The 26375-nt window shown below is 46.7% G+C and overlaps 1 protein-coding gene across 2 annotated transcripts in view; it reads right to left on the reverse strand.

Moving 5' to 3' along the window:
- Nucleotides 1-10747: 10747 nt before the first annotated feature.
- Adgrf5 (adhesion G protein-coupled receptor F5) overlaps nucleotides 10748-26375 on the reverse strand; it is a 95604-nt gene continuing 79976 nt past the window's right edge. For both annotated transcript variants that reach the window (XM_038342290.1, XM_038342289.1), the window contains exons 16-22: nucleotides 25923-26131; nucleotides 22914-23093; nucleotides 20066-21469; nucleotides 18985-19026; nucleotides 18832-18891; nucleotides 17679-17763; nucleotides 10748-15360 (exon numbers count right to left, since the gene is read on the reverse strand). In XM_038342290.1, coding sequence (XP_038198218.1) covers nucleotides 15350-15360; nucleotides 17679-17763; nucleotides 18832-18891; nucleotides 18985-19026; nucleotides 20066-21469; nucleotides 22914-23093; nucleotides 25923-26131 — 1991 coding nt within the window. In that variant the 3' untranslated portion in view covers nucleotides 10748-15349. The remainder of the gene's footprint in view (nucleotides 15361-17678; nucleotides 17764-18831; nucleotides 18892-18984; nucleotides 19027-20065; nucleotides 21470-22913; nucleotides 23094-25922; nucleotides 26132-26375) is intronic.

Genomic DNA, 26375 nt, shown 5'->3' on the forward strand with positions numbered 1-26375 from the left:
ACAGTAAACAAAGCAGTCTATAGAGTGAAGAAAGCTGGAAGCAGAGGCAGGTTTTTAGTCATAGGTAAATGGCCACCAGCAGAGTTCTTAGGAATAGAGACCCTGAACCCAAGCCATCTACTCAGGTCTCCCAGAGCTGTTTCTATTCCCTATTTCCTCATTGGAGGAGGAGTGAGTGTCCCAGCTTGCCTGGCAGAACAGTATAGATGTCCTGGCTCACACATCCTTCTTGCTTTCTTCCTTTATCCTAGAGGGTAGTAACAGCTGATGGCCAGAGGGGACGCTGCCCTGGGGGCAGAGGTGAGCTGACTGGGGTTGGGGAGAGGGGAGGAGAAGCAAAGAAAGAGGAAGTCTCTGAATTGCTGAGAATGACGGGGAGCCAGGACGTTTATGTTGGGCAGCTTATTTATGAACTTCTTGTGTGAAATACAACCATTTCAGCTCCCCTTTCAGTCTTTATTACTGACAGAAAATACAGTTCTACCAGGCACAATGGTATCTGTGGGGCCAGCATGCAGACGAGGCTAAGCCAAGTCCACAGTGCCCTGAACTGCATCTGCATTTGCCTCAGAGATTTCTCTCCCAAGTTTAGCTGTGACAGAGTGGCCGAGTCACCAAAGAAAGCCTGAGAACCCAGAAAGGTGCCCAAGCCCTAGAACTAACTGCATTTTGAACCTTTATCTCCAGTGAGAGAGAGAGAGAGAGAGAGAGAGAGAGAGAGGAGAGAGAGAGAGAGAGAGAGAGGAGAATTTGCTTATCTAAATTTTTGTTTGTGGGTGTGTTGTTACTTGCCAGCGAGAGCCTTGATTCACACATGTGGCAGAGGATCAATAAAGACAGGAATGGAATCTGTGTGTCAGGGCTCCGAAGCTGGCCTGAGCTCAAGATGGACGTTTACCAGACTCCTCAACTTGTTCATTGAATTTGTCTCCCATTCTGGCTTGAACTCACAGGCTAGACTGAAAACTCCAAGCCTTAGTAAAGTTTTGATTCAAGATATCATGGACTTGGCAGTAGAAAAGGGGCTCATGAGCCCCCATAGGGGGAGGGCATGCCGTTTTATTTTAGGTCAACCACACTTCAGAGGGATGAGCACACACCCACAAGTATATGGGCATACACACTGGAGGCCACGGGTGCTAGCAAAGCAAACAAACAGAAACCAAAAAGACACGAAGTTGTCGGAGGGTAGAGGTGGATCTGGGAGGAGTTATAGGGAGAAGTTGGGCATGCGTCAAAATCTCCCCCAAATATCATCAAAGTACATTATACAACATTCTCAATAAAGGTATTTTTAAAAGAAAAAAAGAATTGTGTATCTTTGAAATTCTTTCTTGTATGTGATGTCTGCCTGGGTGCACGATCGTGTGTGTATGTGTGTGTGTGTGTGTGCATGGAAGCTGAAGGTCCATGTTTGCTGTCTTCTTTACTCTGTCTTTATCTCAGGTGCTCATGCTGGCTTGAGAAGCGCCTTCCTGACTGAGCCATCTTCCCAGTCCCTGGGATTCTCAAAAACTCCGAACCATAGATTAAATATGAAAGTGGAGAGGCTGTATATTTATTTCTCTGAATGGAGGTTCTATCTAAACCTCAGAATGTCCCCAGGGAATGACTCAAAGTGACAATGGCTGACTTTATTCAGTCATGTTCTAATCTCCTAGCTCTATAGGAATCCTTCAGCAATTAGTAGGGATTGCGCCTTCGTCATCTCCTTTTGTTTTGTGGAAACGGAGTCACGAGGGTCCCTTTTCCCAAGCTACCAAGGTAAGTGGGCCATGCAAGGTACACGTCACAGACTGACTTCCCTGCAGCGTGCTGACCAGCTTCCACTGAAACACCTGCGTCAGCCATGCCCCTGTCTACTCCTGCAAGTGAAGCCAGAATCCGATGATCCAGATACCCACCGCTTCATGTTCCAAGGAGAAGCACGGGGTTGCCAAGTCTGTTAGAGCAGCGTCTCAGTCCTCCACACTCTGGGTTTTAGTGCTGCCTCCAAAGTTCACTCTTCGTTTCTGGGAAACCGCATTTTCCTCCTCTGTGACGGTCAACAACCCTCTGCTGCGTAGATTTGTGCTGAGAATGAAACCATCGTCAGCATCAGAGCCACACAGTCGTACTTGAATGGCAGCTAGCGGGTAAAATGGCAACAGGAGACCAAGATGCTGTGTCTGGGGCATCCACTTGGTGGCTAATCCCAGGACTACCATTTGAAGTGCAATTCTTTGTCATTCTTTCAGACTGACAAAGGAAGCTGAATTTGCCCCAAACATTGGTCACCTGCCCCTGCCTGAAAATAATGAAGTAAGATTAAGCTTGAGTTAGATTTATTGGGGCTACAAAGATGACTCAGCAGTTAAGAACACTGGAAAGGTTTGATTGCTACCAGCCACATGTAACACACTAACAACTACCTATAGCTCCAGTTCCAGAGGATCCATGCCCTTTTCTCACCTCTACGGACACCAGGCATCATACATGTGGCACACAGACATACATGCAGGCAACACATATGTACACACATACAAACTTTAAAAATAATTAAAAATAAGACTTAATCCTCTACCTTTCCTATCTTTCACAGTTCTCTCTCTTTATTTCTCTCTGTCTTTGTCTCTTTCTCTGTCTGTCTCTGTCTCTGTCTCTGTCTCTCTCTCTCTCTCTCTCTCTCTCTCTCTCTGTTAGCAAAGCAATGACAATAGGTTGGAATACAGTGAAGTTCCCATGTCTCCAGCTAGACACTGTATTTAATACTTACTCTAGAGGTCCATGGCTGTGTGAATTCAGGCAAGTTGTTAATGTCTCTGTGTTTGCTATGTTTTTAAAATCTGGAACATGAAGAGAAGGATATTTGCTTATATTTTGTTTCACTTTCTATTGCCATGATAAAGACCAGACCAAAGGCACGCGGGGGACAAAGGGTTTATTTGGTTTCTATGTCCTCACACCATCCATCACCTCAGGAGGCCGAGGCAGGACTTTGGAGGCAGGAACTGAAGCAGACTCTTTGGAGGGATGCAGCTACTGGCTCCCATCCGGTAAACTCAAGTTCAGCTGCCTTTCTTATACCTCCCAGGACCATGGGGGAGGGGGGCGGTGACACTGCCCACAGAGGTTCCCTCATCAATCACTAATACAGAAAAACCCCATAGACTTGCCAAGAGGCCAATCCAGAAGAAGCATTTTCTTAATTGGGGTTCCCTTTTCCCAGGTGACCCCAGCTTATAGCATGATGACAAAAACTAACCAGCACAATAGACCTTGTAAAACTGACACTCAGGCATATCATAACAAAACCCTGGCCTTCCCTTGTGGTTTATCACAAGAGCTCATATAAATCTTACGGTGCCATTTTTTTAAAGTCCCCTACTTCAACACTTTAGAAGAGTCTAAGTTCTTTTAAAAATCTAATGTCTCAGCCAGGAGCAGTGGGTATACACCTTTAATTCCAGCACGTAGGAGGCTGAGACAGACACAAAAGTTTGAGGCCAGCCGGTCTATAGAGCCAGTACTACAGCCAGAACTACACAGAGAAGCACCATCTGCCAGTACTACAGCCAGAACTACACAGAGAAGCACCATCTGCCAGTACTACAGCCATAACTACACAGAGAAGCACCATCTGCCAGTACTACAGCCAGAAACTACACAGAGAAGCACCATCTGCCAGTACTACAGCCAAACTACACAGAGAAGCACCATCTGCCAGTACTACAGCCAGAACTACACAGAGGAAGCACCATCTGCCAGTACTACAGCCAGAACTACACAGAGAAGCACCATCTGCCAGTACTACAGCCAGAACTACACAGAGAAGCACCATCTGCCAGTACTACAGCCAGAACTACACAGAGAAGCACCATCTGCCAGTACTACAGCCAGAACTACACAGAGAAGCACCATCTGCCAGTACTACAGCCAGAATTACACAGAGAAGCAACCATCTGCCAGTATGCAGCCAGAACTACACAGAGAAGCACCATCTGCCAGTACTACAGCCAGAACTACACAGAGAAGCACCATCTGCCAGTACTACAGCCAGAATTACACAGAGAAGCACCATCTGCCAGTAATGCAGCCAGAAACTACACAGAGAAGCACCATCTGCCAGTACTACAGCCAGAACTACACAGAGAAGCACCATCTGCCAGTACTACAGCCAGAACTACACAGAGAAGCACCATCTGCCAGTACTACAGCCAGAACTACACAGAGAAGCACCATCTGCCAGTAATGCAGCCAGAACTACACAGAGAAGCACCATCTGCCAGTACTACAGCCAGAACTACACAGAGAAGCACCATCTGCCAGTACTACAGCCAGAACTACACAGAGAAGCACCATCTGCCAGTAATGCAGCCAGAACTACACAGAGAAGCACCATCTGCCAGTACTACAGCCAGAACTACACAGAGAAGCACCATCTGCCAGTACTACAGCCAGAACTACACAGAGAAGCACCATCTGCCAGTACTACAGCCAGAACTACACAGAGAAGCACCATCTGCCAGTACTACAGCCAGAACTACACAGAGAAAGCACCATCTGCCAGTACTACAGCCAGAACTACACAGAGAAGCACCATCTTGCCAGTACTACAGCAGCAGAACTACACAGAGAAAGCCACCATCTGCCAGTACTACAGCCAGAACTACACAGAGAAGCACCATCTGCCAGTACTACAGCCAGAACTACACAGAGAAGCACCATCTGCCAGTAATGCAGCCAGAACTACACAGAGAAGCACCATCTGCCAGTGATACAGCCAGAACTACACAGAGAAGCACCATCTTGAAAACACCCCCTTCCAAAAAAGAAAAAAAGAAGAAACAAAACAAAAACCTAAAGAAATAAATACACACATAAATAGAATCTAATGTCTCCTTGAAAATCTGAAGTCTCTCAATTGTGTGGGCTCCTGTAAAACCAGAAACTAATGCTTATTCCAAGAGGGAAAAAGCAGGGCACAATAAAATCAAAGCAAAACCAATATCCAGCAGTATAAGTTAAATCCTTTAGTTTGATACACAACATCTGGAACTCATGATCTTCTGGGTTCCGGCAGATACGGGCAGCTCCATTTCTCCATCTCCGCCTTCTGAACCACAGTTTGTCTCATAGACTCAGGTGGGCTCCACTTAGCAGCTGCTGCTGTCCTGGGTGATCAGCCCGTGGGCTTGGCACCTCCAATATGCTGATGTCCTCCCTGCATCTGAGGTTGCACCTTTATCAGTGGCCCCTTTTCCTCTACTCAGATACAACAACCGTGCCACAAGGTGCCAAGACTCAACCTCTTCTGATCTCTTCAGTCCTGGGGCTTCCATTGCGAATAAGGTTGCACCTTCACCCCTTGGCTTCCCCTGAACTCGTTTAAGGGACTCTAACCCTGCCACACAGTGCCAAGTCCTGGCTGCTCCTATGACACCTTTAGCCTTGCAGTTTTTATTCTACCCAAACCAGTACGACCTGGGAAATGCTTACACATTAACAAGTTTATTGCCAGCATGAAATAACATGTCCTGGCTCCCTCTGGACCACAGCTCTCTGTGCTGGCCCCAAGGAAACGCTCTGAGAAGAGTTTGCCATGGTGATGTCATTCTCACAACAGCTGGTCTCTTAGCCCGAGCTGACCAGCATAAATGTTTCAGTAAAGGAATGGTTCACTTCAGAAATCCTGGTCCCTTGATAGTGGTACCTTACTGTTCAGGCACAGGTGGCCAGAAACCATAGTTTTTTTTTTAATGTTGAAATGTACCATACAAATGGCCCTGAGTTCGGCTTTCTATTGGTGTGATAAAACACCATGGTCAGAAACAACTTGGGGAGGAGAGGGTTAAATTAATTTCATTTGTAAGTCTCAGGTCACACTCCATGGCTGAGCTAAGTTGGGGCAGGATCTGGAGGCAGGAGTGGACAGTGTCCATGGAGGGGTGCAGCTTGCTGGCTTTCTCTGCCTCATTTGTTCAGCTTGCTTTCTTATTGTCTGCCAGCACCACTCACCATGGGCTGGGCCCTCCCACCAATTAAGACAATACCCTTCAGGCTTGCGCTCAGCCAAATCTTCTAGAAGCATTTTCTCAACTCAGAGTCCATCTTCCAAGATGGCTCTAGCTGAGATAAGACTAGCTGGCACAGGTCCTGAAGTGAATGAGGTCTTTGCTTCCCTTTGACGTGTCACACACCAGGCCTCTGCCATTTGCGTTGTTGTCAGTGTCACCTTCCACGTTCCCACAGAGCAACCACGCAGCTTCAAGTATCGATAGTGCTTCAGCTCCAGACAGACATGTCCTCAATCCCCTGAGCAACGCCATCAGGTCTGGTGCAACAATAGTCAGTTTTGGATTGCTAGAGGATCAAACAGGTTGCAGACATAAAGAATCAGGTGCACGGTACATAGTAGGGGATCAATAAGTTGTGACTGGAGGTCCCTCTCTCGCCCACCAGTTCCCAAATGATCACCCCGAGCCTTAATATTAAATACAAACTGGTTGGTGGATGGCTCAGGCTTATTATTAACTAGCTCTTACAACTTAATTTAACCCATTTCTATTAGTTTATGTTTGACCACAAGGCTCGTGGCTTGTTACCTCACATCTTGCTTCTCCTGCAGCTGCTGGCATCTCTCTCTACTCTGTCTTCTTTCTCCCTGTATTTTGCTTGGCTTTCCTGCCTAACTATATTCTGCTTGGTTATTGGCCAAATCAGTTTCTCTATTAACCAATGGTAATAAGACATAGTCACAGCATACAGAAGGGCACCCCACAACAATAAATACCATTTAATATAGTAGTAGTTTTAACAACCAATTCCATTTATGGCTCTTGTGTGCCTCTCTGAGAGGGACTTGCATATTAAGCATTGCCTCTGATTGAGATTTTGCTATTTGGTGAAGAAATGTCCACCATAAGAGGAAAGATGTGAGATCTATGTGTGTGGCCAACATCTCAAGGCATGTGATATCACCCCCTTCCAGATACTGGGTAGCTATTATAAAGCCAATTCAGTTTGCCCCTCTGCTCCAAGTACCTACCTTCTCAACAGCTGACCCTGTTTACTTCTTCTCTTCTTGGCTCATGCTTTGGCAATGTGTGCTCAGGGGCCAGATGAGAAACTTACCATATGGCTCCAGCTGCTGGCTGGGCTAGAGACAACCCTGGACAGCTGAGGATTCAGTTGATTGAAAACTGGAAATTCGTCCCAGCTAAGAAGATTCAATGGGCTAATTTAAAACAATTAATGTTGTATTCGTTGTACAAAGTGGTAAGTTTCATAATGACATTTTAAGATTTTTATTTTTTAAAAGTATGCATATATGTGTATGTACATATAGGTACAGGTACTCACAGAGGCCAGAAGAGGGCGCTGTGTCCCTTGGAACTGGTGTTCTGGGTGCTTGGGAGTTTCTTGAAATGAGTCCTGGGAACTGGACTTGAGTCCTTTGGAAGAGCAGTATGCTCTTACCTGCTGAGCCGCCGTCTAGCCCCGACAATGACATTTAGACAAGCTATCATGCACTTTGGCCATATTCACCCCGTTGGCCTCTTCTTCCTCCCCACTTCTTGCTCCCTGCTTCTCTCTTCTGTTAATATTCAGGCATCTGCCCTTGGGGTCCTGACAGGTTATGTCCTCAGCTGCAGCCACAAGCGCATTTCCTGTGCACATTCCCTCTCCCTCTTTCCCTCCCTCCCTTCCCTCTCTTCCTTTTCTGTCGGAGACCAGTTTTTGACAAAAAATATCACTTACCAGGGTAGGGCCATGTGCATTAAAAAATTAGTAAAGAGTACGAAGACGTGAGTGAAGATAATAAAAACAGAAACACAGGTTAGTGCTGGAGGGAGCTCCACTGAATACTGAGATCTGCCTGGGTTTAATTTCCCATACACTTTTATTCCCCAAAACAACAGGGGGAGAGAAGGCAAAAGACCGCTTTAACATGGCGCAAAGGACAAATCGAACAGTTATTGCTTCAATACTTTGAGACATCAAGTCATTAGCATTGTTTAGGCAGTGAACCAACCCTAGACTAAGTATCCTGAAGGCAGCCACTCCCAAGCTCAAACCCTCTATTTCAAAAGCAGCAGAAGTATGCTTGAATATCCTGACCTTTGGTTTGTGTGGAGTGGATCTACCTTTGTGGATCATCTTAATGCCAAAAAGACCAAGTAAGCACACCTTAGGTCGGGTGTGTAGCCACACTGTTGTTAACAACTTTGAACGAGCTAAAACTCTCTGACCCATAGGCAAGGTGGAAACAGGCTCAGATTTTTGGGCCTCCACACTTTTCTTCCGTAGCTCCTGTCCCCACAGGTGGTCTCCTCTCCCCACTTTCCCCATTCACTTTCCCCCAATAGAAAACCCTCCACATGAGTTGTCATGTGGAACCTTTCTCTCCCACATAACTTTTTAAAAATTACAACACCTTCCTCTCCTCAAACAGCCTCCATTTTATTTACATGTGTGTCTACGCATGCACATGCTTGTTAAATTTAAATGTTTGGGTGTTGTGTGTGTGTGTGTGTGTGTGTGTGTGTGTGTGTGTGTTTGTGTTAAAGCTTGAAGATGTTTGTCTTTTCCTGGGTCAAGCTTATCTTTCATAACAACCATCTCTAATCCCATCTACTTCCCCCAAATGACATAAATTACATCCTTCTTTAGGGCTGAATACAACTGTTCAATGGGTGAGTTAGAACATGAAAATGGAGAATCCAAAGCAATTTTTTTTTTTTTTGGTTTTTCGAGACAGGGTTTCTCTGTGGCTTTGGTGCCTGTCCTGGAACTAGCTCTTGTAGACCAGGCTGGCCTCGAACTCACAGAGATCCGTCTGCCTCTGCCTCCCGAGTGCTGGGATTAAAGGCGTGCGCCACCACCGCCCGGCCCCAAAGCAATTTTTTTACAGCCTCACCCATGGAGAAAGTTTGCTCTCATGAAACAAGGAAGGCTTCCATTCTCCCTCCTTAAATATCTTCCCGAAATTTGTTAGGATTCTAGCACGCCTGCTTGCCCAAGGTTAAGGGGATGAGGCAGAGTGGGCCATCACTTCCAGGATCGCCTGTAGCTTTGATTGGTTACATAAATTAGCTTTCATTAGTGATGGAGGAAATGAAAGGCAGAAGGGAGCCAGTCCTCATTGTATATATAAGAAGCGTCCTCCCACCTGCAAATCCCGAGTGCAGTTCAACTGTCTGTGTCCACACTTCTGTGTGTTTCCTGACCCGTCCCTGCCAAGATCAATAGTGTCACGGTGGGAGAAGGTGGAGAGAGAGTGATTCCCTTCATTCTGCACGTCTGCAGCCTAGGACTTTACCCTGTTAAAGAGACCCAAGGTTACATCACTGTGGGTTGTCCACCTGGGACCTTCAGTCTCCACACTGCGGCTTTGAGAACCACAGAGGAGGTGCACATCCGCTATTGTCCACCAGGTGGCGATCAAGCTCCAGGAGACGCAAGCCATGTCCTGAAGACCTCGCTATTGAGGCCAGCTGTCCCTCATTAGCCCAGCTGGAGATGCCCACGAGGACGCTGATGCAGACAGCTGTGAAACAGCTCCCCGGGGCAATGGGAAAACACTCACGGTTCCAGAAAAAACAGCAAATGGATGTAACAATTTTCCTCAGTTAATCAAAATCAAACGCTTCTTTCCACAACTACGGGGGGGGGGGGGGGGGGCGGAAAGGGGGCGGGTGCTGATTGGCAGGATGGGGACAGAACGTGACACTCATCAAAATCGCTCCCAAAGAGGCCACGCATGAAGACATACGTGGACTCTGCTGCCCGGGGCTGTCGGAAGTGGGCTGTGACAGTAATCTCCCCAGGCCTTGCCCAGTCGGTTTCCTGTTGCTTTCATGCTGAGAATAAGCCCCGCAGCCCTGCTAGATTCCTGGGGTGGTTATGTTTATTCTGTAATGGTTGCCAGCACACTCCCTTGGATCTGAGTTAAAGAATAAAGCCCTGGGATGGGAACCGGTTTCCGCAGCTCCTGCCCTTCCTGTTTGTGAAGGGGGGGTCCTGTCTTGGACATTCTTACTTTCTTCAGTTTACCTAGGGTGGACATTAGGAGTCAATAGAATCATTGGCTTCCTCAAATCCCTTTCAGCAGCCTGTCTGGAAGGAGGTGGACTATGGCACTTCTTATTTTAGCTTTGCCATTGGTTCCATAAATAGGATTTTGACCGTGAGGAGAAAGAAGCCTACCACTGAGCCCCTTCATGGCCACTACAAGCCTGCAAATGGCCTTTGGAAAGAAACAGCAGGTGTCTGATCAGAGTGGACTTCAGCCGTTGGGCCCATCTTGCCCTCTGTTGTGGCCTTTGCCCACTCCAGAGGCACAGGGACTGGGAGGCTTCCCAACATCAGCTCGTTCTAGAATGTGCTAGAAGATATTTATAGGGCATGAGGGATCTAGCTTCAGCCCACTGAACCATGCAGGCTGGAACAGACGTGAGCTGATTTGTGTCCCTAGATACTTAGGGTCCTGACGGCTTTGCCTCAAGGACGCTGTTGGAACTCCCAGTATGGCGCTGAACGATCACAACGTTCCTGGGAGTGTGGAAGGTTGTGACAAAAGCTGCCGGCCTGCCTGAGCTCAGCTGCGAGCCTCCGCATCCTCCGTGTCAGAAAATGGAAGACCTCCCTGGGTGCTGAGGGAGTGGGATTGGGCTCTGGCTGGCATGGGAAACCTGAAGCAGCAGCAGCAGAGCAGCAGCAGCAGTAGCAGCAGGACTGACAAATGGACAACTTATACAAAGAAAGCTCGGTGAATCATTAGCTATTTTATTACCAGGAAAGACACCATCGGTATACACTGATGTATTAGCAGGACATGGTTTTAAACTCTGAGTCATAATTCTAGAAACCCATGGCATCTGATTGCGACAGAAATGCTATTTCTCTTGTCCTTAAAAATCAGTAAGAAATGGATGTCTGCTCTAGGCTCCTCCCTTGTGGATGCTCAAGGAACCTGGTTTCTATTGGCCCCTGATCACTGGCTCTCTCTTTGGGGTGAAAGGGCCCCTTATCAAGGCACCTCTACATGCCAGCCACAGATTAAACACTTTCTCCCTGCATAAACAGCTCGTGTGATTTTCTTCTGTCTTCCTATCCTAGCTGGCTGCGACTTTCTGCTCCACTCGCCTGGGATTAGCCCCCCCACCCCGTGTCTCCCTCCCTCCACGCTGACTGACTGCTGTATTCTTTCTTATCTCCGTGTACATTTCCTTCTGACACAGACCTCTCAGGAGGGCCCCGCACAAGTTACAAAAGGCTCTGGCTTCCCATGGCATTCCTTCGTTTCTTCCTGAGAGATGCTGAGTGACACCTATAGCAATCCCTCACAACATTGCTGTGTATTAATTGTGTGATTTTGGGTCCTCCAGTTCCACAACCCCTGAAACATTAGCATAAATCTTTTTGCAAGAAACCTGCCCTTAGTGGAAAGTCCCATTTTGGAAAGAAAGCTGGAGCGCACAAGAATTACATTACACAATAAAAGACACGGAGAACGCGGAAGGAGGGGGCGCTCTCTTAGCAAGTGAACAGGCTTCACGTGGCGCCCAAGTCACTGACAACTCCTCTGCCACAGTTCGTGCTGCTGCTGCTGCAGAACTGGGTGCAGGCTCTGGCTTTCACGCAATACAACGTGTATTGCGTGCTTCCATCTTTTGCAATTTTGCATACTACGCTTTACTTGTAGTATTGCTTCGAAATGCCAGCGGGGGACCGTGAGCAGAAAAACCACCAAGTGCACCTTCGGCGTTGGTCACATACATCTTCTGGAATTTATTTTTGCAACTTTAATTATGTGTAAACACGTGTGCCAGGGAGGAGGATAGGCACTGTAAGTGCCCCCCCCAAAGTCAAGAGGAGGGCAGCAGACTCCCTCCAGCTGGAATTACAGGTGGTGGGGAGCTGCCCAACGTGGGTGCTGGGAGCCGAACTTGAGATTCCTCTGTAAGAGGGCAGGTACACATTCCCAACCATCGAGCCGTATCTCCAGCCACATCTTCTGGAATCCAGTGCTGTGTCTTGAGGAGACTGAGGGACCTTTGTGTGTGCTCAGGTTGGAGTGAATATGTATTGTGGTGTGCTCAGGTTGGTGTGAATGTCTATGTGTGTGCTCAAGTTGGTGTGAATGTGTATGTGTGTGCTCAGGTTGGTGTGAATGTCTATGTGTGTGCTCAGGTTGGTGTGAATTGTGTGTGTGCTCAGGTTGGTGTGAATTCTATGTGTGTGCTCAGGTTGGTGTGAATGTCTATGTGTGTGCTCAGGTTGATGTGAATGTGTATGTGTGCGCTCAGGTTGCTATGAATGTGTAAATGTCGGCCCAAAGATGAAAGTCCCCTGCTGAATCTTGCGTTTACACACTAACAAACTTCCTTAGGGAATTCTGAATAATGAGCCATTCAGTTGGGGCAGAGATGTGTGGCAGCTCTTACAAAAATATCTGTACAGGTGTGCCTGTGTGTTTGGGTGTTGATGTGTGTCCATATGAGTGTGCAGGTGTGTGTGCGTGTCTGTGTCTGCCTATGTCAGAGTGTGGGGTCTGTGTATGAATTTGTGTGTCCATTAGAGTCTGAGCATGCGCGCTGGCAACGGGGGAACGTGTCCCTGTGAATGAACATGGGCAGAGGGCCAGAGTCACATCCTATGGAATTCAGCTGGAAGTTCCTGCTATTACGCTGTTATGGAGGTTTTCTTCACAAGGTCAAGGCCAATGGCTCCCAAGGGGCACCAGTGAAGAGGGCCAAAGTTCAGCGTTCCTCCGACTTCTGCACCTTTCCTGGTGCTGTGCCTCCCTTACGTCAAGGCTGCAATGCCATTCTGTGCAGTAGCCCTGCTCAGAGCTGTGTGCTGTGCAGTAGCCCTGCTCAGAACTCCAAGGAGCTGAATGAATCCAAGCTGTTCTTTCTCTAACAACCGATTCTAATCCAAAGGATGCCTTATATAGTACAGACTCGTCTCTGTTTTCTCTCTATTGAACTCTGTCCTGCTTCGGAGACTCCCTGGAGAACTCACCCGTGTTTGCACATCAACATTTCTTTCCTGTAAGGACTTTAATGATTATCCATTAGGGCTGGGAAAGGCCTGTGGGAACAGATACCTGTGGCACTTGTATAGAGACAGAACTCAACGGAAGGAATTTTGTCCCATATTTCTGTCTCTGTGAAGAACAGAGAAGTAAAATTCAACCTTAGAGCTAAAAGGAAGAGTTTTTAAAGTGTTTATTAAAAATAAAACTTTCAGAATTCTAAGTCAATAAATGATGGCTAGAGCTCAGACTCTCTCTGCTGTCTTTCTATTGAAGGGGCACACAGCGGCTCTCATTCCTTAAAAACCCAACACTGCCCACCCACCCTGAGAAGCCTGATATTTGTTGTTGAACGTGAAATATCCTCTATAGGCTCCGTATTTGAATCCTTGCCCCACCCCTCCCCCCCTCATTGTTGGGTGCTGTTTGGGAAGATTAGAAGAACCTTAGGAGTGGGGCCGGGCTAGAGGAAGTGTATCACACTGGGGGAGGGCTGTGAGAGGTCATAGACCTTGTCCCACTTCCTGTTCTTTATTTCCCGACTGCCAAGGCAGTGTGGTGGGCTGGCTTCATGTTCCCCAACCATGCTTTCCCCAGTGCAACAGACTGTGCTCTGAAGTAGAAGCCAAAACGAACCGCATCTCCCTGAAGTTCCTTTTGATACAGCATCTTTCTACAGCAAGGAGAAATTTACCAAGTCCCTGTTTCTTACTGCCACTGTTCCTCTGTGGTTTCCCCTGGACATGTATAAACATGTATGATTGCTCTGGGGTACTGAACATGGTGTGCTCTAACATGGATGCAGTTTTAATAAATATCTGTATTTTTGAGAGACACACATACAAAAACCACACGGGCGTGAATTCACAAACTAATCCTGGGGGGGGGGGGTCTGCCATTTGCTTATCAAAGTGAAGTGTGGCTGGGGGCACAGAAGAGCCGTGTACGCTCGTCCTCCAGAAGCCGTCCAAGTGGCTGTCATGAACACAGAACAGACCAGAGGAGCTCTGAATGTGTATTGGCCTGGGCACTTAGAAGACTGGCAAGGGACAGTACACAGCTAGCACATCAAGGGGCCATCAAGTGATACAGCAAAGCACATCAAGGGCCATCATCGCCACAGCCATGATGATGTCACAACCACAATAATAGAAACGTACATGCTACACAGTCATTAAAGTCTATTCTAGAATGCACAGAAAGTACCTGGTTAAAGCTGTTACAGGTAAGACAGATACGGGAGTCTGAGTCCAGTGCAATACAACAAATTTGTCAATAACTGGGTATAATATATATACATATACATGTGTTGCCTTCGAAATGTCAAACAAACTAACACACGTGCTTTCCTGACAAACCATGAGAGATGAATCCTTACTTGAATCTGATCGATGTTGCTGTTCATAGTTCCTACGTGTGTACATCCAATCTTTGCTCAGGCCTTGTCCTGCAAAGGTTCATATGCATGTCCTTGTCGTGAGCATGTGTCTCCTTGGGTGCATTGCTTGTAGATAATACCAGCCAGCCAGAAGCATCCTCGTGGCATGATGCCCTTCCTATTTCTCTCCTCTTCCCTGGAGTTTACCCTTTTAACTAGGGAAATATCAAGAAATATGCTATGCTTGCCCACCATAACTTCATCTGATTGTCCATTTTTGAGCCAGATATTTTCATTCTCAGTGCTGTGGCATCTGTGTGATCATATTAGACCTTGATGTAGAAACCTACAATGTACTCCCTAATGTTTTTCAACGGCATCCTTCCGTCCTTCCTTCCTTCCTTCCTTCCTTCCTTCCTTCCTTCCTTCCTTCCTTCCTTCCTTCCTTCCTCCTACCTTTCTTCTCTCCTTCCTCGAATCCACTGAACTCCTGAGTACTGGCTTTTACTTACAACTCCAGTCAACACTCATCTTGGTAGCCAACGGGGTGGGGTGGGGTGGGTTAGGGTGGGCTGAAAAACTCTCTTCAAAATTCTATTTACAATACATATAGAAAAGTTGGGCCTTGTGGGGTTTCTTTTAAATACTATACATAGTTGGCATTACACAACAGATGAAGGTGGGAACAAAAATAAACATGGCAATTGCTTTAGGTCTGTCCTTACAGAAGAAAAGCGTCTTCTTTACTGAAAAAAATCTCTCAGTATCTGCTGCAGAAGTCTGCAGAGAGAACACGTTACCCACAGATTTGGATGGGGTCCTTTTTCTCGGCACACGCCCCGTTTCTGAGCGGGTCCCTGTGGATTTGGCTTTGTCTGGTCCTAGTTGAGCAGTGAGTAAGCACTAGATGAATTTTCCACAGAAGAACTGTTGTTTCTGGGGTGGAAACGTTATAATGTTCCTGCAACAAAAAGGCAAAGCAGCATTTCACAGCCTCTAAGACAAACTTCCATGCACTTTGGTGGGTGCAAACATCTTCTGAGGAAACCAGAATGAGCCTCTGGCCCAGCAGCCATGCCCTGGAATGGCTCAGGCCTGCCCTCCTCCCTAACAGCCAGCGGGCCGGAGAACCACCAACGACAGAGTGATTCCTCAAGCATGCACGGCAGCCACCAAGCACTAACTACTCCACAACACACCAGCAGCCAGGTTTCCACACAGAACAGCCAGACCTCAACGTGGGCAGCCTCTTCCTAAGCGCCCACATGCGTGGCCCTGGGGGCTTCTACATGAGGGGAACTTCCTGGTCCCCTTGTTTATCTCGACTTGGGGAAGTTCATAGGAAGGAGCTAACCGTTGAGCTGAGGGTTCGTACATGGAAGAAGAGGAAAGAGAAGACTAACTCTAAGGGAGGAAGAGGCAGGGTGGGAAAAAGTGAGAGATACCAACAGAAGTACCAAGGACCAGCACAGCGGGAGGGCAGCTGGTGGAACTGCTCAGCCTTGTGCGGTAGATGGCAGGCACTGTGCGCAGGGGCATACAGAACATACCCTGGGCAAGGGAAGCGTCGGAGTGACTGCCCTACCATCAGGAGGATGAATTGCCACTGCTAACGGGGTTTCCACCATTGCCCGGGGGGACCTTTGGGGCTGCTGACAACACAAATCAAAGTTACAGTAATTAGCCCTCCCTCCAAAAAAAACTTCTCCAGAGTAGAGCTGTACTGATGGCCCACGCAAGAGTATCCAACAGCAGTGACTGGGAATCTCAGGCCCTGACACCCCAGGGACAAACCCCCCATTCCCACCTTAGGTCTGGATGGTTCACAAATAAAGAGTATATTCTAGTGGGGCTGATATTTTGCGAAGTTCAGATTCAGTAGATTACTTAACTTCTGCTCACTTCTTGGAAATGTCTAAATGCTTATGAAGGCTAATAGTTCTAAGATTTCCAAAGATTCAATCTTTTCATGTGAGGTCAATCAGTGTGCTACCAAGTGAAAAGGGGGCATTAGTCTCTAGTCTCTGGAGTGGTTCCCCAATTCTCCACTATAATCCGGAGACTTGGTCTCCATGGCCCTTCTCAGAACGCTCAAGATTCAGATATGGTTTGGTGCAGATGTGTGACAGCCAGGGTCTGGATGTGGACACAGTCTACGGCGGCATCTGTGAGGTCTGTGTGGTTCTGAAGAGATGGACATGGGGCTGAGGGGTGGCTCAACAGTAGAGTGCTCGCTTAGCACACCTGAGAACCTGATCCCTAACACAACGGTAGAGTGCTCGCTTAGCACACCTGAGAACCTGATCCCTAACACAACACGGAGAAGAGCAAAGATGAAAAGCAAACATAGAGTATCCAGCTTGGATGGTGCCTCACATATTTGGGTGGCCATTTTCTTATAGGAGAGTCAGTGTGACAGGAATGTGCTGTGAGGGGCGGTGTAACGGGACTGTTCCATGGGGGTGGGGCAATGGGACGATCCTGTGGGGCAGACATGTGAAGGGGCTGTCCGTGGGGCAGGCGGGTGATGGGACTGTCCGTGGGGCAGACTGTGACTGGACTGTCTGTGGGCAACGTTGGTTGATAGACTGTCCGTGGGGCAGAACGTGTGATGGACTGTCCGTGGGGCAGACGTGTGACGGGCTGTCCGTGGGGCAGAGGTGTGATGGGCTGTCTTGACAGGGCATGATGGGACTGTGCTGTGGGAGGCAGGGGCTGAGACTGGATTTACATTCTGATTAGCTGAGAGCAGTTCTGAAGTCATTAGCACTGTTTATTCCCTATTTCCCAGGCAGACGTTATGATTATCCAATAGAGTATCCAGCTTGGACGGTGCCTCACATACGTATACCCGGTTTGTAAATGTCAATGTGTAAAGTCAGTGCGCTCTGTGAGTGGGAGGAGCAACGCTGAGTTGAATCCTACAGTCTGATTTTCCATGTTTATTTTTTTGCATGACACAGAAAAGTGTGTGTCTACTTAACATGATAAAAAGAATTCTGTGTTGGACAAGCCTAGAAGCTTGCAGATACTGTTCATATTGGATAGACAGACCTCTGAGGACTCTCAAGTTTTTAAAAACTTTCACGAATTTACATTAGTTGCCATTGAGAGTAGCTGCACTTCTTTAGCAAGCTCCTGGTCGCTTGTGAACATAAAACAAATTCCTGATTCAAGCTCTCTCCTAAACATGGTTGTTTAGATCCATGGAAGTTGGGGTGCTAGGTCAGGGTCAGTGTGATCTGGTCCACCTGGGAGAACCTGGTAATCACTACATACCTGTTTTACCAAAAAGATTATTAAATCTTCTGGATATCGGAGAACTCATAGAAAACACGGGTGTAGATGAACCCAGGGATGTTGACTAGGAGAAAGAGGGAAAAGACAGTCATCAAACAGTCCTGGAGACCAGAGCTATTGGCTCTCTTGGGGGTGGGGGTCGACTTGCTGCCTTCTAGTGGTCACTTTCCTGGGTGTCTAATCCTATCCCTTCCTTAGGTCAAGGGGTACTCCCTGAACTGAATAAATAGTTTGCAGATATATATGAGTTATATTCTCACTCCTTCTTCCCCTTCCCCCTTCTCTCCTTTCCTTCCTTCCTTTCCCACTCCTTCCCTCCCTTTTTCTTTACCTACTCCTCCTTCTTTCTTCCTTCTTCCCTCCCTTCCCCCTTTCTTGCATTCCTCCTTCTCTCCCCTCGCCCTTGCTCTCTCCCCCCCCCCCCCTCCCCCATCTCTACTTTAGTCTTTTTTGCTAAGGAACCAGTTTAGCTCTTTTTACACATGAATCACAAGCTGAGTTGTATCCTTGTTTAAATGCATGCCTTACTGTTTGTGAACTTTGTTTACTTTAACTTTCACTATTAGTTTTTCTAGTATATTTTGACATACAAAAGATAGCCAATCATATTGAAGGAGAAAAGTTACACTCTAAAAGAATGAACCATAAAAATTTCATTATTATTTCTACATTGTTATCTTCTAATTCCTTGAATTCTACCCAGAAGCTTCTCACTGAGAATTTAATTTTTCCCTAAAGAGCTCTATAATGTTGCTGTTGGTTTTGGGTCTCACCTAGCTGCCCTGGAGTTACTTGCTCAGTAGCCCAGGCTAGCCTCCAGTTTATGGAGATCCTACTGAGTGCTGGGATTACAGTTATGCACCACTGCTCTGGCTGAGATGCCACCGTCAGGTGATCTGCCATCAAGAGCTGTGGAGTTGCATCTTAAAGAGACATGCGCGGCACACTGAACCAGAACACTGAGGCACGAAGCGGCAATCATGAAATGACCTGTGCTGAAATTAGTCATGGAAGCAGAGGCGTTGCTTATATTCCACCCAGCTGAGCACAATCCCAAGGCTAGTCTCCTTCCTGGTATCACACTAATGGAGTTCATGTATGAACCAGGAAGCCTCTTCAGGACCAGGCTTACCTTTGAGTGCTGAGAAGACCATCTTGACAATGAAAACTTATTCAGCAAAGCTTCCTGCACCTGCATGGTTTAAAAGAAACCAGTGTCAGTTCGATAGGCTGCGTTTGGGCAGGCTAGACATTGCCAGAAACATGCGGCTGTCGTTGTTCTTACCTTCTGATCCCAGAGGCAGCCGAAGAGTAAGATGAAGAGCCCCTGTGGGAAGGATTAAGGACTGATTTTAATGGCACACCATCACCCAGTTCCACAGAAAGCATTCAGAAGCAGGTGTTGAGTCGGCCCCCACCTTCTTCCCCTTCTGAGTGGATGTGACGAGTCCAGGTCATGAGGACATGAAGGGAGACAGCAGTGACACAGTGGGGAGCCGTAAATAATGGGTGCTAGGGGAACAATTCCTAATTTCCCTCCAACCGTGGATAGAGCTATGCTAATACACTTCTCTAACTACATTATTCCTCACTCACACCTCTAGGTTGTGAAGACCATCGTGGGATGAGATATTTCTTTCCACGGAAGTGTGACTTGAAAACCATTAGGTAAGAACCTTGTAGCTCACAACACGATTGGTAAGTGTTGGGATTCATATGGTTTGGTCACAAGCACCCAGGAGCAAGATGCTTCATGGCGTCCATCTTTCTCTTACAGCCCATCCAACAAACTGGCCCCGCTGTAAGTGACTACACACCACAGGAAAGCAAAGAAATGTCTTCACCTGAACGGCACAAAATAGATTGGTATGTACAGGGCGATGTGGTACCCAGTATCTATTTCCTTCAACTGACTTTTGAGAATCAACCTTGGACCAAGGTCTTTATTAGACAGGGAGATACAGTGACCCACAGGAAGCCTCAGCTTGCTGATATGTACAGAGACTAAATGGAGCCATGACTTGACTTAGTGGCAGTGCCGTTCTTATTTAGGAGATAAGACCAGGACAAGATTATCTTGAGTAAACAGGAACATCTAGTTTAGAACGACGACTCCCCTCCTAATTGTACTATGGGGACATTTGGAACCAAGTTATAACGTAGGTGATAAAAGGTTCAAGGTTCCATGGAGGCAGAGGACTGTGTCCCTTAGTCTCACTGAGTGCTTGTAATTACTGCTTCCTGACACTTCGGTCTCCTGTGTGTTCAAACCCTTCCCCATTCCTCCCTCGTTGTGTATCTATCATTAGTTCATCCCACGAGGAAAGGGCATTCCTGAGATGTTGGTGCTTGGCTATATGGCTTACCTGGAAGGCATTGAGCAGGGTGAAGATGATGTGGAACACGGCACTGCTCCCCTGGATCACTGTGGCGAGACCGAAACCCCAAGTGAGCCCTAAGAGAGGCGTGAGGACCCCGATGCTCTTGCTGATCTGAAACAGGCTGCTCTTCTCCTGCTTGCCAGGCTTGTCTCCAACAGAAGGCCTCAGGATCTTGGTGATGACCACAACTGTGATGCTCACGTTCACCACCACAATGACCAGTGCGGGGATGGCAAACGCCAGGAGGGCTCTGGTGTCCTCCCAGTTGAGCCAGCATGCATTCTTCCTCATGTAGACTTCCTGTGGCTGCGTGACCCCCACTGTGATGGATGAGATGATGAGGGGGCAGCCGTAGCCGAGGGAAAAGGCAATGGCTTTCTGGGTGGACTTGCTGGCATCATGTAGAATGAAGATCAGACGGTAGAAGAGCATGAGGCCCAGTGTTAGCATCCAGAAGAAGACGCTGAGGTAGAAGAAGTGAATGAAGAAGGTGGCGGCCACGCAGGCTGTTTCGTTGAGTGGGTAGTGGCCGTCGTGGATCGCACTAGCCACAATGAACCAGATGTCAGCAATCAGAAGGCAAAAAGCGATGTTGACTATGCAGATGTGGCGCATATAGGAAGTTCGGTTCTTGGTCACTGATTTCCACACCATGGCTTCTACAACTATACAGGCCGCTAAGCTGAAGATGGAAAACCCCAGCCCAATGTAAGAAATGATATCCAGAAGTACTTTTAGGAGGGATCCTGGATCTGGGGAGTCTGGGGACATGAGGATGGAGAATGACGTCAGGTGGTTACACTTGCAGAAGACCCAGTCCCTATTGTCCCTGCCATCATCCTCCATAGAACACCCACTGCTGTCCCAGCCCCCTGTGTAGTTGGCGAGGCTGAAGTTCCAGAAGACACACTGCGGCTTGCCACCTGAACGATGGTTGTTCTTGAAAGTCATGGAAATCCTAAAGGGCTTGATGATGCTGTGGCTGACAGTAGTAGTCATCACCAAGCTGTTGGAAGATGCCTTTTCCTGTCCATCCTTGGCAAGGATGGCTTTGAGGGTTGGGAAGGCCACAGTGACAATAGATGAGTCGGGTTGCAAGTTTCCCAGCTGGCACTCATCAATGGCGACATCGCCCCACAAGTCAGAGTCTGTGAAGACAAACTTCTGCTGGTAGATCTGAGGGTGTCCACGTCTTACTACCATGCTCTTCATCTGAACGTTAGGGTGGAAGAGGAACGGAGGGGTGTTGTCTCCCAACTGTAGCGCTTTGGTAAACCTTTCCACTGAATGCAGGAACTGGGAGCTCTGGTTGCTCTGCTGCTGCAGTAACCTCTCCCAGGACTTCAAGGTGGACTTGTCTAAGATGACATTAATGGTAGCAAGCACATCCTGCAGGTGACACGGAAGGAGGGGTGAGGGGAACCAAACCACTTTTTAAGATAAGAGACAAAATAACATTTCTCTGAGTCCTGGTTGGGGAAGATAAGTAAGGGTGGGGAGCAAAGAATCTGATGTGCCACAAGTGCATCTGTCCCCTCCTTTCTCACAGCGGAACATGGCAGAGGCAGGGACCATAAGGCTGTGGGACTTTTCTGAGCGTTTAGTAACAATGACTGTGAGAATCACCCCCCTCAGTACTAAGACCTATTTAGCTGGCTGGGTAGGATTTCTTTCCTTTCTTTCTTCCTTCCTTCCTTCCTTCCTCCCTCCTTCCCTCTCTCTATCCTTTCCTCCCTCCCTCTCTTCCTTTATTTTTTTGTTCTTTTATTTTTGTATATGTATGCATGTTTATGTGTGTCTATGGGTGCACATATGTATGTGTACATGAAGGCACTGAGGTCAGAGGTTAACACTGGGTCTCCTTCATGCCTGTTACAGGGTTTCTCACTGAATGTGGAGCTCACTGGTTCAATGTGGTTACATGGCTGGTATACTCCAAGGATCCTCCTGTTGCTTCCCCAGCACTGGGAGTCAAGCCCTGTGCCCAGCTTTTCAACATGGGTTCTAGAGACTGAACTCCGACTCTCATGCTTGCTTGATAAATACTGTACAAACATCTCCCTAGGGCCCTTGGCTGACTTTTTTTTAAATCATAAACCTGTGAAGGCTTTTTGGTAGGTGGCATGTCCCCAGCACAAGAACGTCTCAGAAGACATATTCTAGCCTTGAGCATCAAATGAACTATGGGAGTATAGGGGCCCACAATTTCAGATTACAGCCTTGTGTGGCATAGAAGTGGCAGTGGCAGGAGTTTAAGAGAACTGGACACACTATATCCATGGTCAAGAGCAGAGTGCAATGGATTAACACATGCATGCAAGGGCTCGGCTCACATCTTCTACTCCTATATAACCCAGGATCCCCAGCTTAGGAAATGATGCCACCCACAAATAATATAAAACTTCCTATATTAATTATTTAATGAAAACAGCCTCATATACCTTCTCTGAAGGTGACCTTCACTTGGCCAATCTTTCACAAGTTTACCAAATGCCCTGCCTCCTAGGTGCCAAGCTGACACCATCATACCCACCTTGCACATATTTTGTAGCTGGGCACATATTTTGTAACCCTTTTAATTCCCAGTTTTCCTAAAAACTAGTAGGAATTCATTCTATGTAAATGAAGAAATGAAAACAGAGATTCTTTAAAGACATTGAGAAACCTCTGATCTAGAAGCCGCAGCCTTAAAAGCATGCGGTGCTAGCCTCCTATCCAAATAGGTGTTCTTGAAAATGTGTCTGCATGGGAAGAAGGAATGCTTCTTGAACACAAGTCCAGAGGTGTGGAAAAGCAAGACCCCCAAACTCCCACAGGATTTAAGTACACTTACCCTCATCATTTCCGAATTCACTTGGGTTGGAATTGTTGAGAGCAAATCAAGGATTCTGATGACGGCTCCCAGGCTTCCTGGAGATGAGCGGATATCCCATTCCTCCTTCCCAGCACTAACAGAAAGGTCCCTCAGGTACGTAGGGAGCTTCTGGTCCTGGGAGGGGCTCTTGATCAGAGCCTAGTTTAAAAAAAGCAAAAAAAATAAATGCCAGAACAAATGAAAATATTTTGATCCTGGTGATCTGGAAGTTGTGTTCTCTCTTTTTTTCTCAATGCCCATAATCAATACTATATACTACAAATTAAAGCCTTCGCCTTTTAAACTATCTGTATATGCCTCTCAGGATGGAAAAAGCTTAAGATCTCATGAATAGAGAGCCAAGAGCTAAACATATGCCACCCTAAATCTAACTAGAAACAAAGGAACGATATATGTGATTGCTTCAGAGTTAAAGTAAAATAAACTTGTTATTGTCCACATGGAAACACATCTACCAGTCTTTTCCCCTTGTACTACTGATACTTCCAAGTGTGAATATGATTGTGCTTCCTATTTCATTGTTCTATATCTGTTATCTCAATATAATTATTAAGAGTGCCCTCTTTTACTTTCATAGTCCTGAAATTTAAACAAAGAAAGTACATACGATGCAAGGTACAAGGGAGTGAAGCGTGTTGGTGTGGGAGAGTCTTCTCATTTGTGTTGATCTCATTCGTTAATAAAGAAACTGCCTTGGCCGGCCCTTAGGTGGGTGGAGTAGACAAAACAGGAAGAAGGAAGTGAGGTAGATGGCTCAGTCAGATGCCATGCCTCTCCTCTCTGAGAGAGATGTGATGAAGCTCCCGCCCAAGATGGATGTACGCTAGAATCTTCCCCGTAAGGCACCACTTCGTGGTGCTACACAAATTATTAGATATGGGTTAATCAAGATATGAGTAAGAGACTGAAACTAATGGGCCAGGCAGTGTTTAAATGAATACAGTTTGTGTGTTGTTATTTCGGGGCATAAGCTAGCCAGGTGGCTGGGAGCCGGGCAGGACAAAAAGCAGGCCTGCCTGCAGCTCCTCACTACAGCATGTGACTGTGAAGCCTACGGCCCTCAGAAGAGACCAAGACGGCAAGATAGTTGCAATAATGACACTCACATCTTGACAGTAACCAGTCACTGTCTAATTGGAATGATGGCTCATTCAACAGGAAGGAAATTGGAAATCATGCCTGCTGCTAGAAACCTAGCCAACACCCTGGGGCTAGTGAGGTCATAGATCTTAGAGGAGAACCATAGACCATAGACTTCACTAAACCACACAATTCCTAAATGCATTTTAAATTCTTATCCATATATCTGCAGATAAGTGTAGTTTCTAACCCTTACCAACAAAACTTCTCTTTGAAATAGACAGAAACCATCACGGAAGCCCACAACTGGTCAAAACACAGAGAATGACTGATCACGGGGCATCCAGCCCAGTAGATACATCTACAACACCACTCCTGTGCTTAAGGCTCAGGAAACACTGAAAAAGACGAGATGGAAGGATTGTAAGAGCCAGGGGACTTGGAACTCAGCTGTGAGACTGTGTCTCCTAGAAAGGACAAAGGAGCTTCACCCATGGTACCTCAGTCAGATGGCTGCCACAACAAGACCTGCACAAGGACAATAGTAGACACGCTGACATGTAAAGGGAAAATCTCATGGAGTTCCCAACCCTGGACAAAGAACTACAGGCAACTAAGGGACACTGAGAGCAGAGGAAGTAGTCTACCCAAGGGATGAGTTTCCTAAATGGTCATCCACTATCAAGTGGTCAGCCCCAAAATCATACACATACAAGCAACAGTGAAGGGACTGAGAAGGTTGTGTGTATGTATGTGTGTATGCATAAACATATAAAGAGAAAAGGGAAACGTGGGGCATTGGGAAGAATTGGAGGAAGGAAAGGAAATAGGGCATAATTCTGTGATTGTATTTTAATAATAAAAATACTATTATAAAATAAAAAAGAGTTGTCTCCTTTTATTCTTGGAGTATCTTGACTAAGATGACAGATTATATCATATCATCTATCTGTATACATCTGCTTTCTAACTATCGACATTTCTAATACTTTAAAAAGAATGCATTGGAAAAAATCTGTCTCCTATAAGAAGCCTTTGATGAGTTTCTCTTCTGTGAACACACAGATATTTCTTTTACTTTAAATACCTTATACTAGGACATCTCCACCAATGTCATTGTATAGTTCACTTTCAATATTCTCCTAATTAGACTATTTGTTATTGAACCTTATTTTTATATCATCTCTTTATGAAAATATTATAGCAATTCGCTATCAGGGCTATTTGAGAGAGATCACTAAGGATGTATAATGCACCACCCCTTGTAGATCTTGGACATGAGGAGCTGAGCCGTTGAGGTCAGACATCCAGCTGATCCTAGAGCACAACACACACTTTGTTGCCGTCATATTAAAATGTATCTGGTTTTTAAAGCACTTCTAGGTTTCATTTTTTTGAATGGTTAATCTTGATTGTCAATTTGGTGGGATTTACAATAACCATGGAAACAAACTTCTGGGCATATATAAGAGGGAGTTTCTAGCCTGGGGTAAAGTGGGAAGGGCCATTGTAAATGTGGATGCTACCATTCCCTGGGTCTGCATCCTGGGCTGCATGAAAAGGTGAAAGTGAGCTGAGTACCAGCATCTTCTGTCTCAGCCTCCTGACTGTGGATGCCATGTGACCAGCCTCCTCATGCTCCTGCATCCAAGGCTCCCTTCCATGATGGACTTCACCCTCCAGATGTGAGCTAAAACTACATTTCCTTCCTTAACTTGCCTTTGTCATGTTTATGGTACAGCAGTTAGAAAAGTAGCTAATACAGCATATTTTGGCTGTGCATTTTGGAGAGGCACATGGCCAATTTTCCTAAGTGCAGAGAATTCTGCTGGGCCAGAGAGGTAGCCCTCCTCAATGGCTTGGAGTCGAGGGTTGCAGGTTGCTCACCTTGGCTAACTGGAGCAAAGTGTTGATTGGGGCTGAAATGCAGCCTCTTTTCTCCTCCTTCCACTGGGAGCCCACACATTTATAAGTGACGGTCCCACCGATGATCTGGCCAGGGCTTCTGGAAACTTTTGAGAATTGGCACAGCTTCTGAATGACCTTCCCAGGCTCTCCAATACCAATCACAGGATCCCGGCATGTGATATTCTCCCCTGTATCAGAAAGATGGAAATACAAGGGACAGTCAGGGATTTGTCAGTCAAAAGAAGAATGAGGTTGCATTGTTTGTGGGTAAATGGATGCAAGTAGAGATGACCATACTAAGAACATTAAAGCCATTCTCAGACAAGTATTGTGTGTTGTCTCTCATTTGTGTTCCTAGATTTTATATAGATTCAAAACATCGAGCCGGGCGGCGGTGGCGCACGCCTTTAATCCCAGCACTCGGGAGGCAGA

This window comes from Arvicola amphibius, chromosome 9, assembly GCF_903992535.2.
Source record: "Arvicola amphibius chromosome 9, mArvAmp1.2, whole genome shotgun sequence".
Lineage (NCBI taxonomy): Eukaryota > Metazoa > Chordata > Mammalia > Rodentia > Cricetidae > Arvicola > Arvicola amphibius.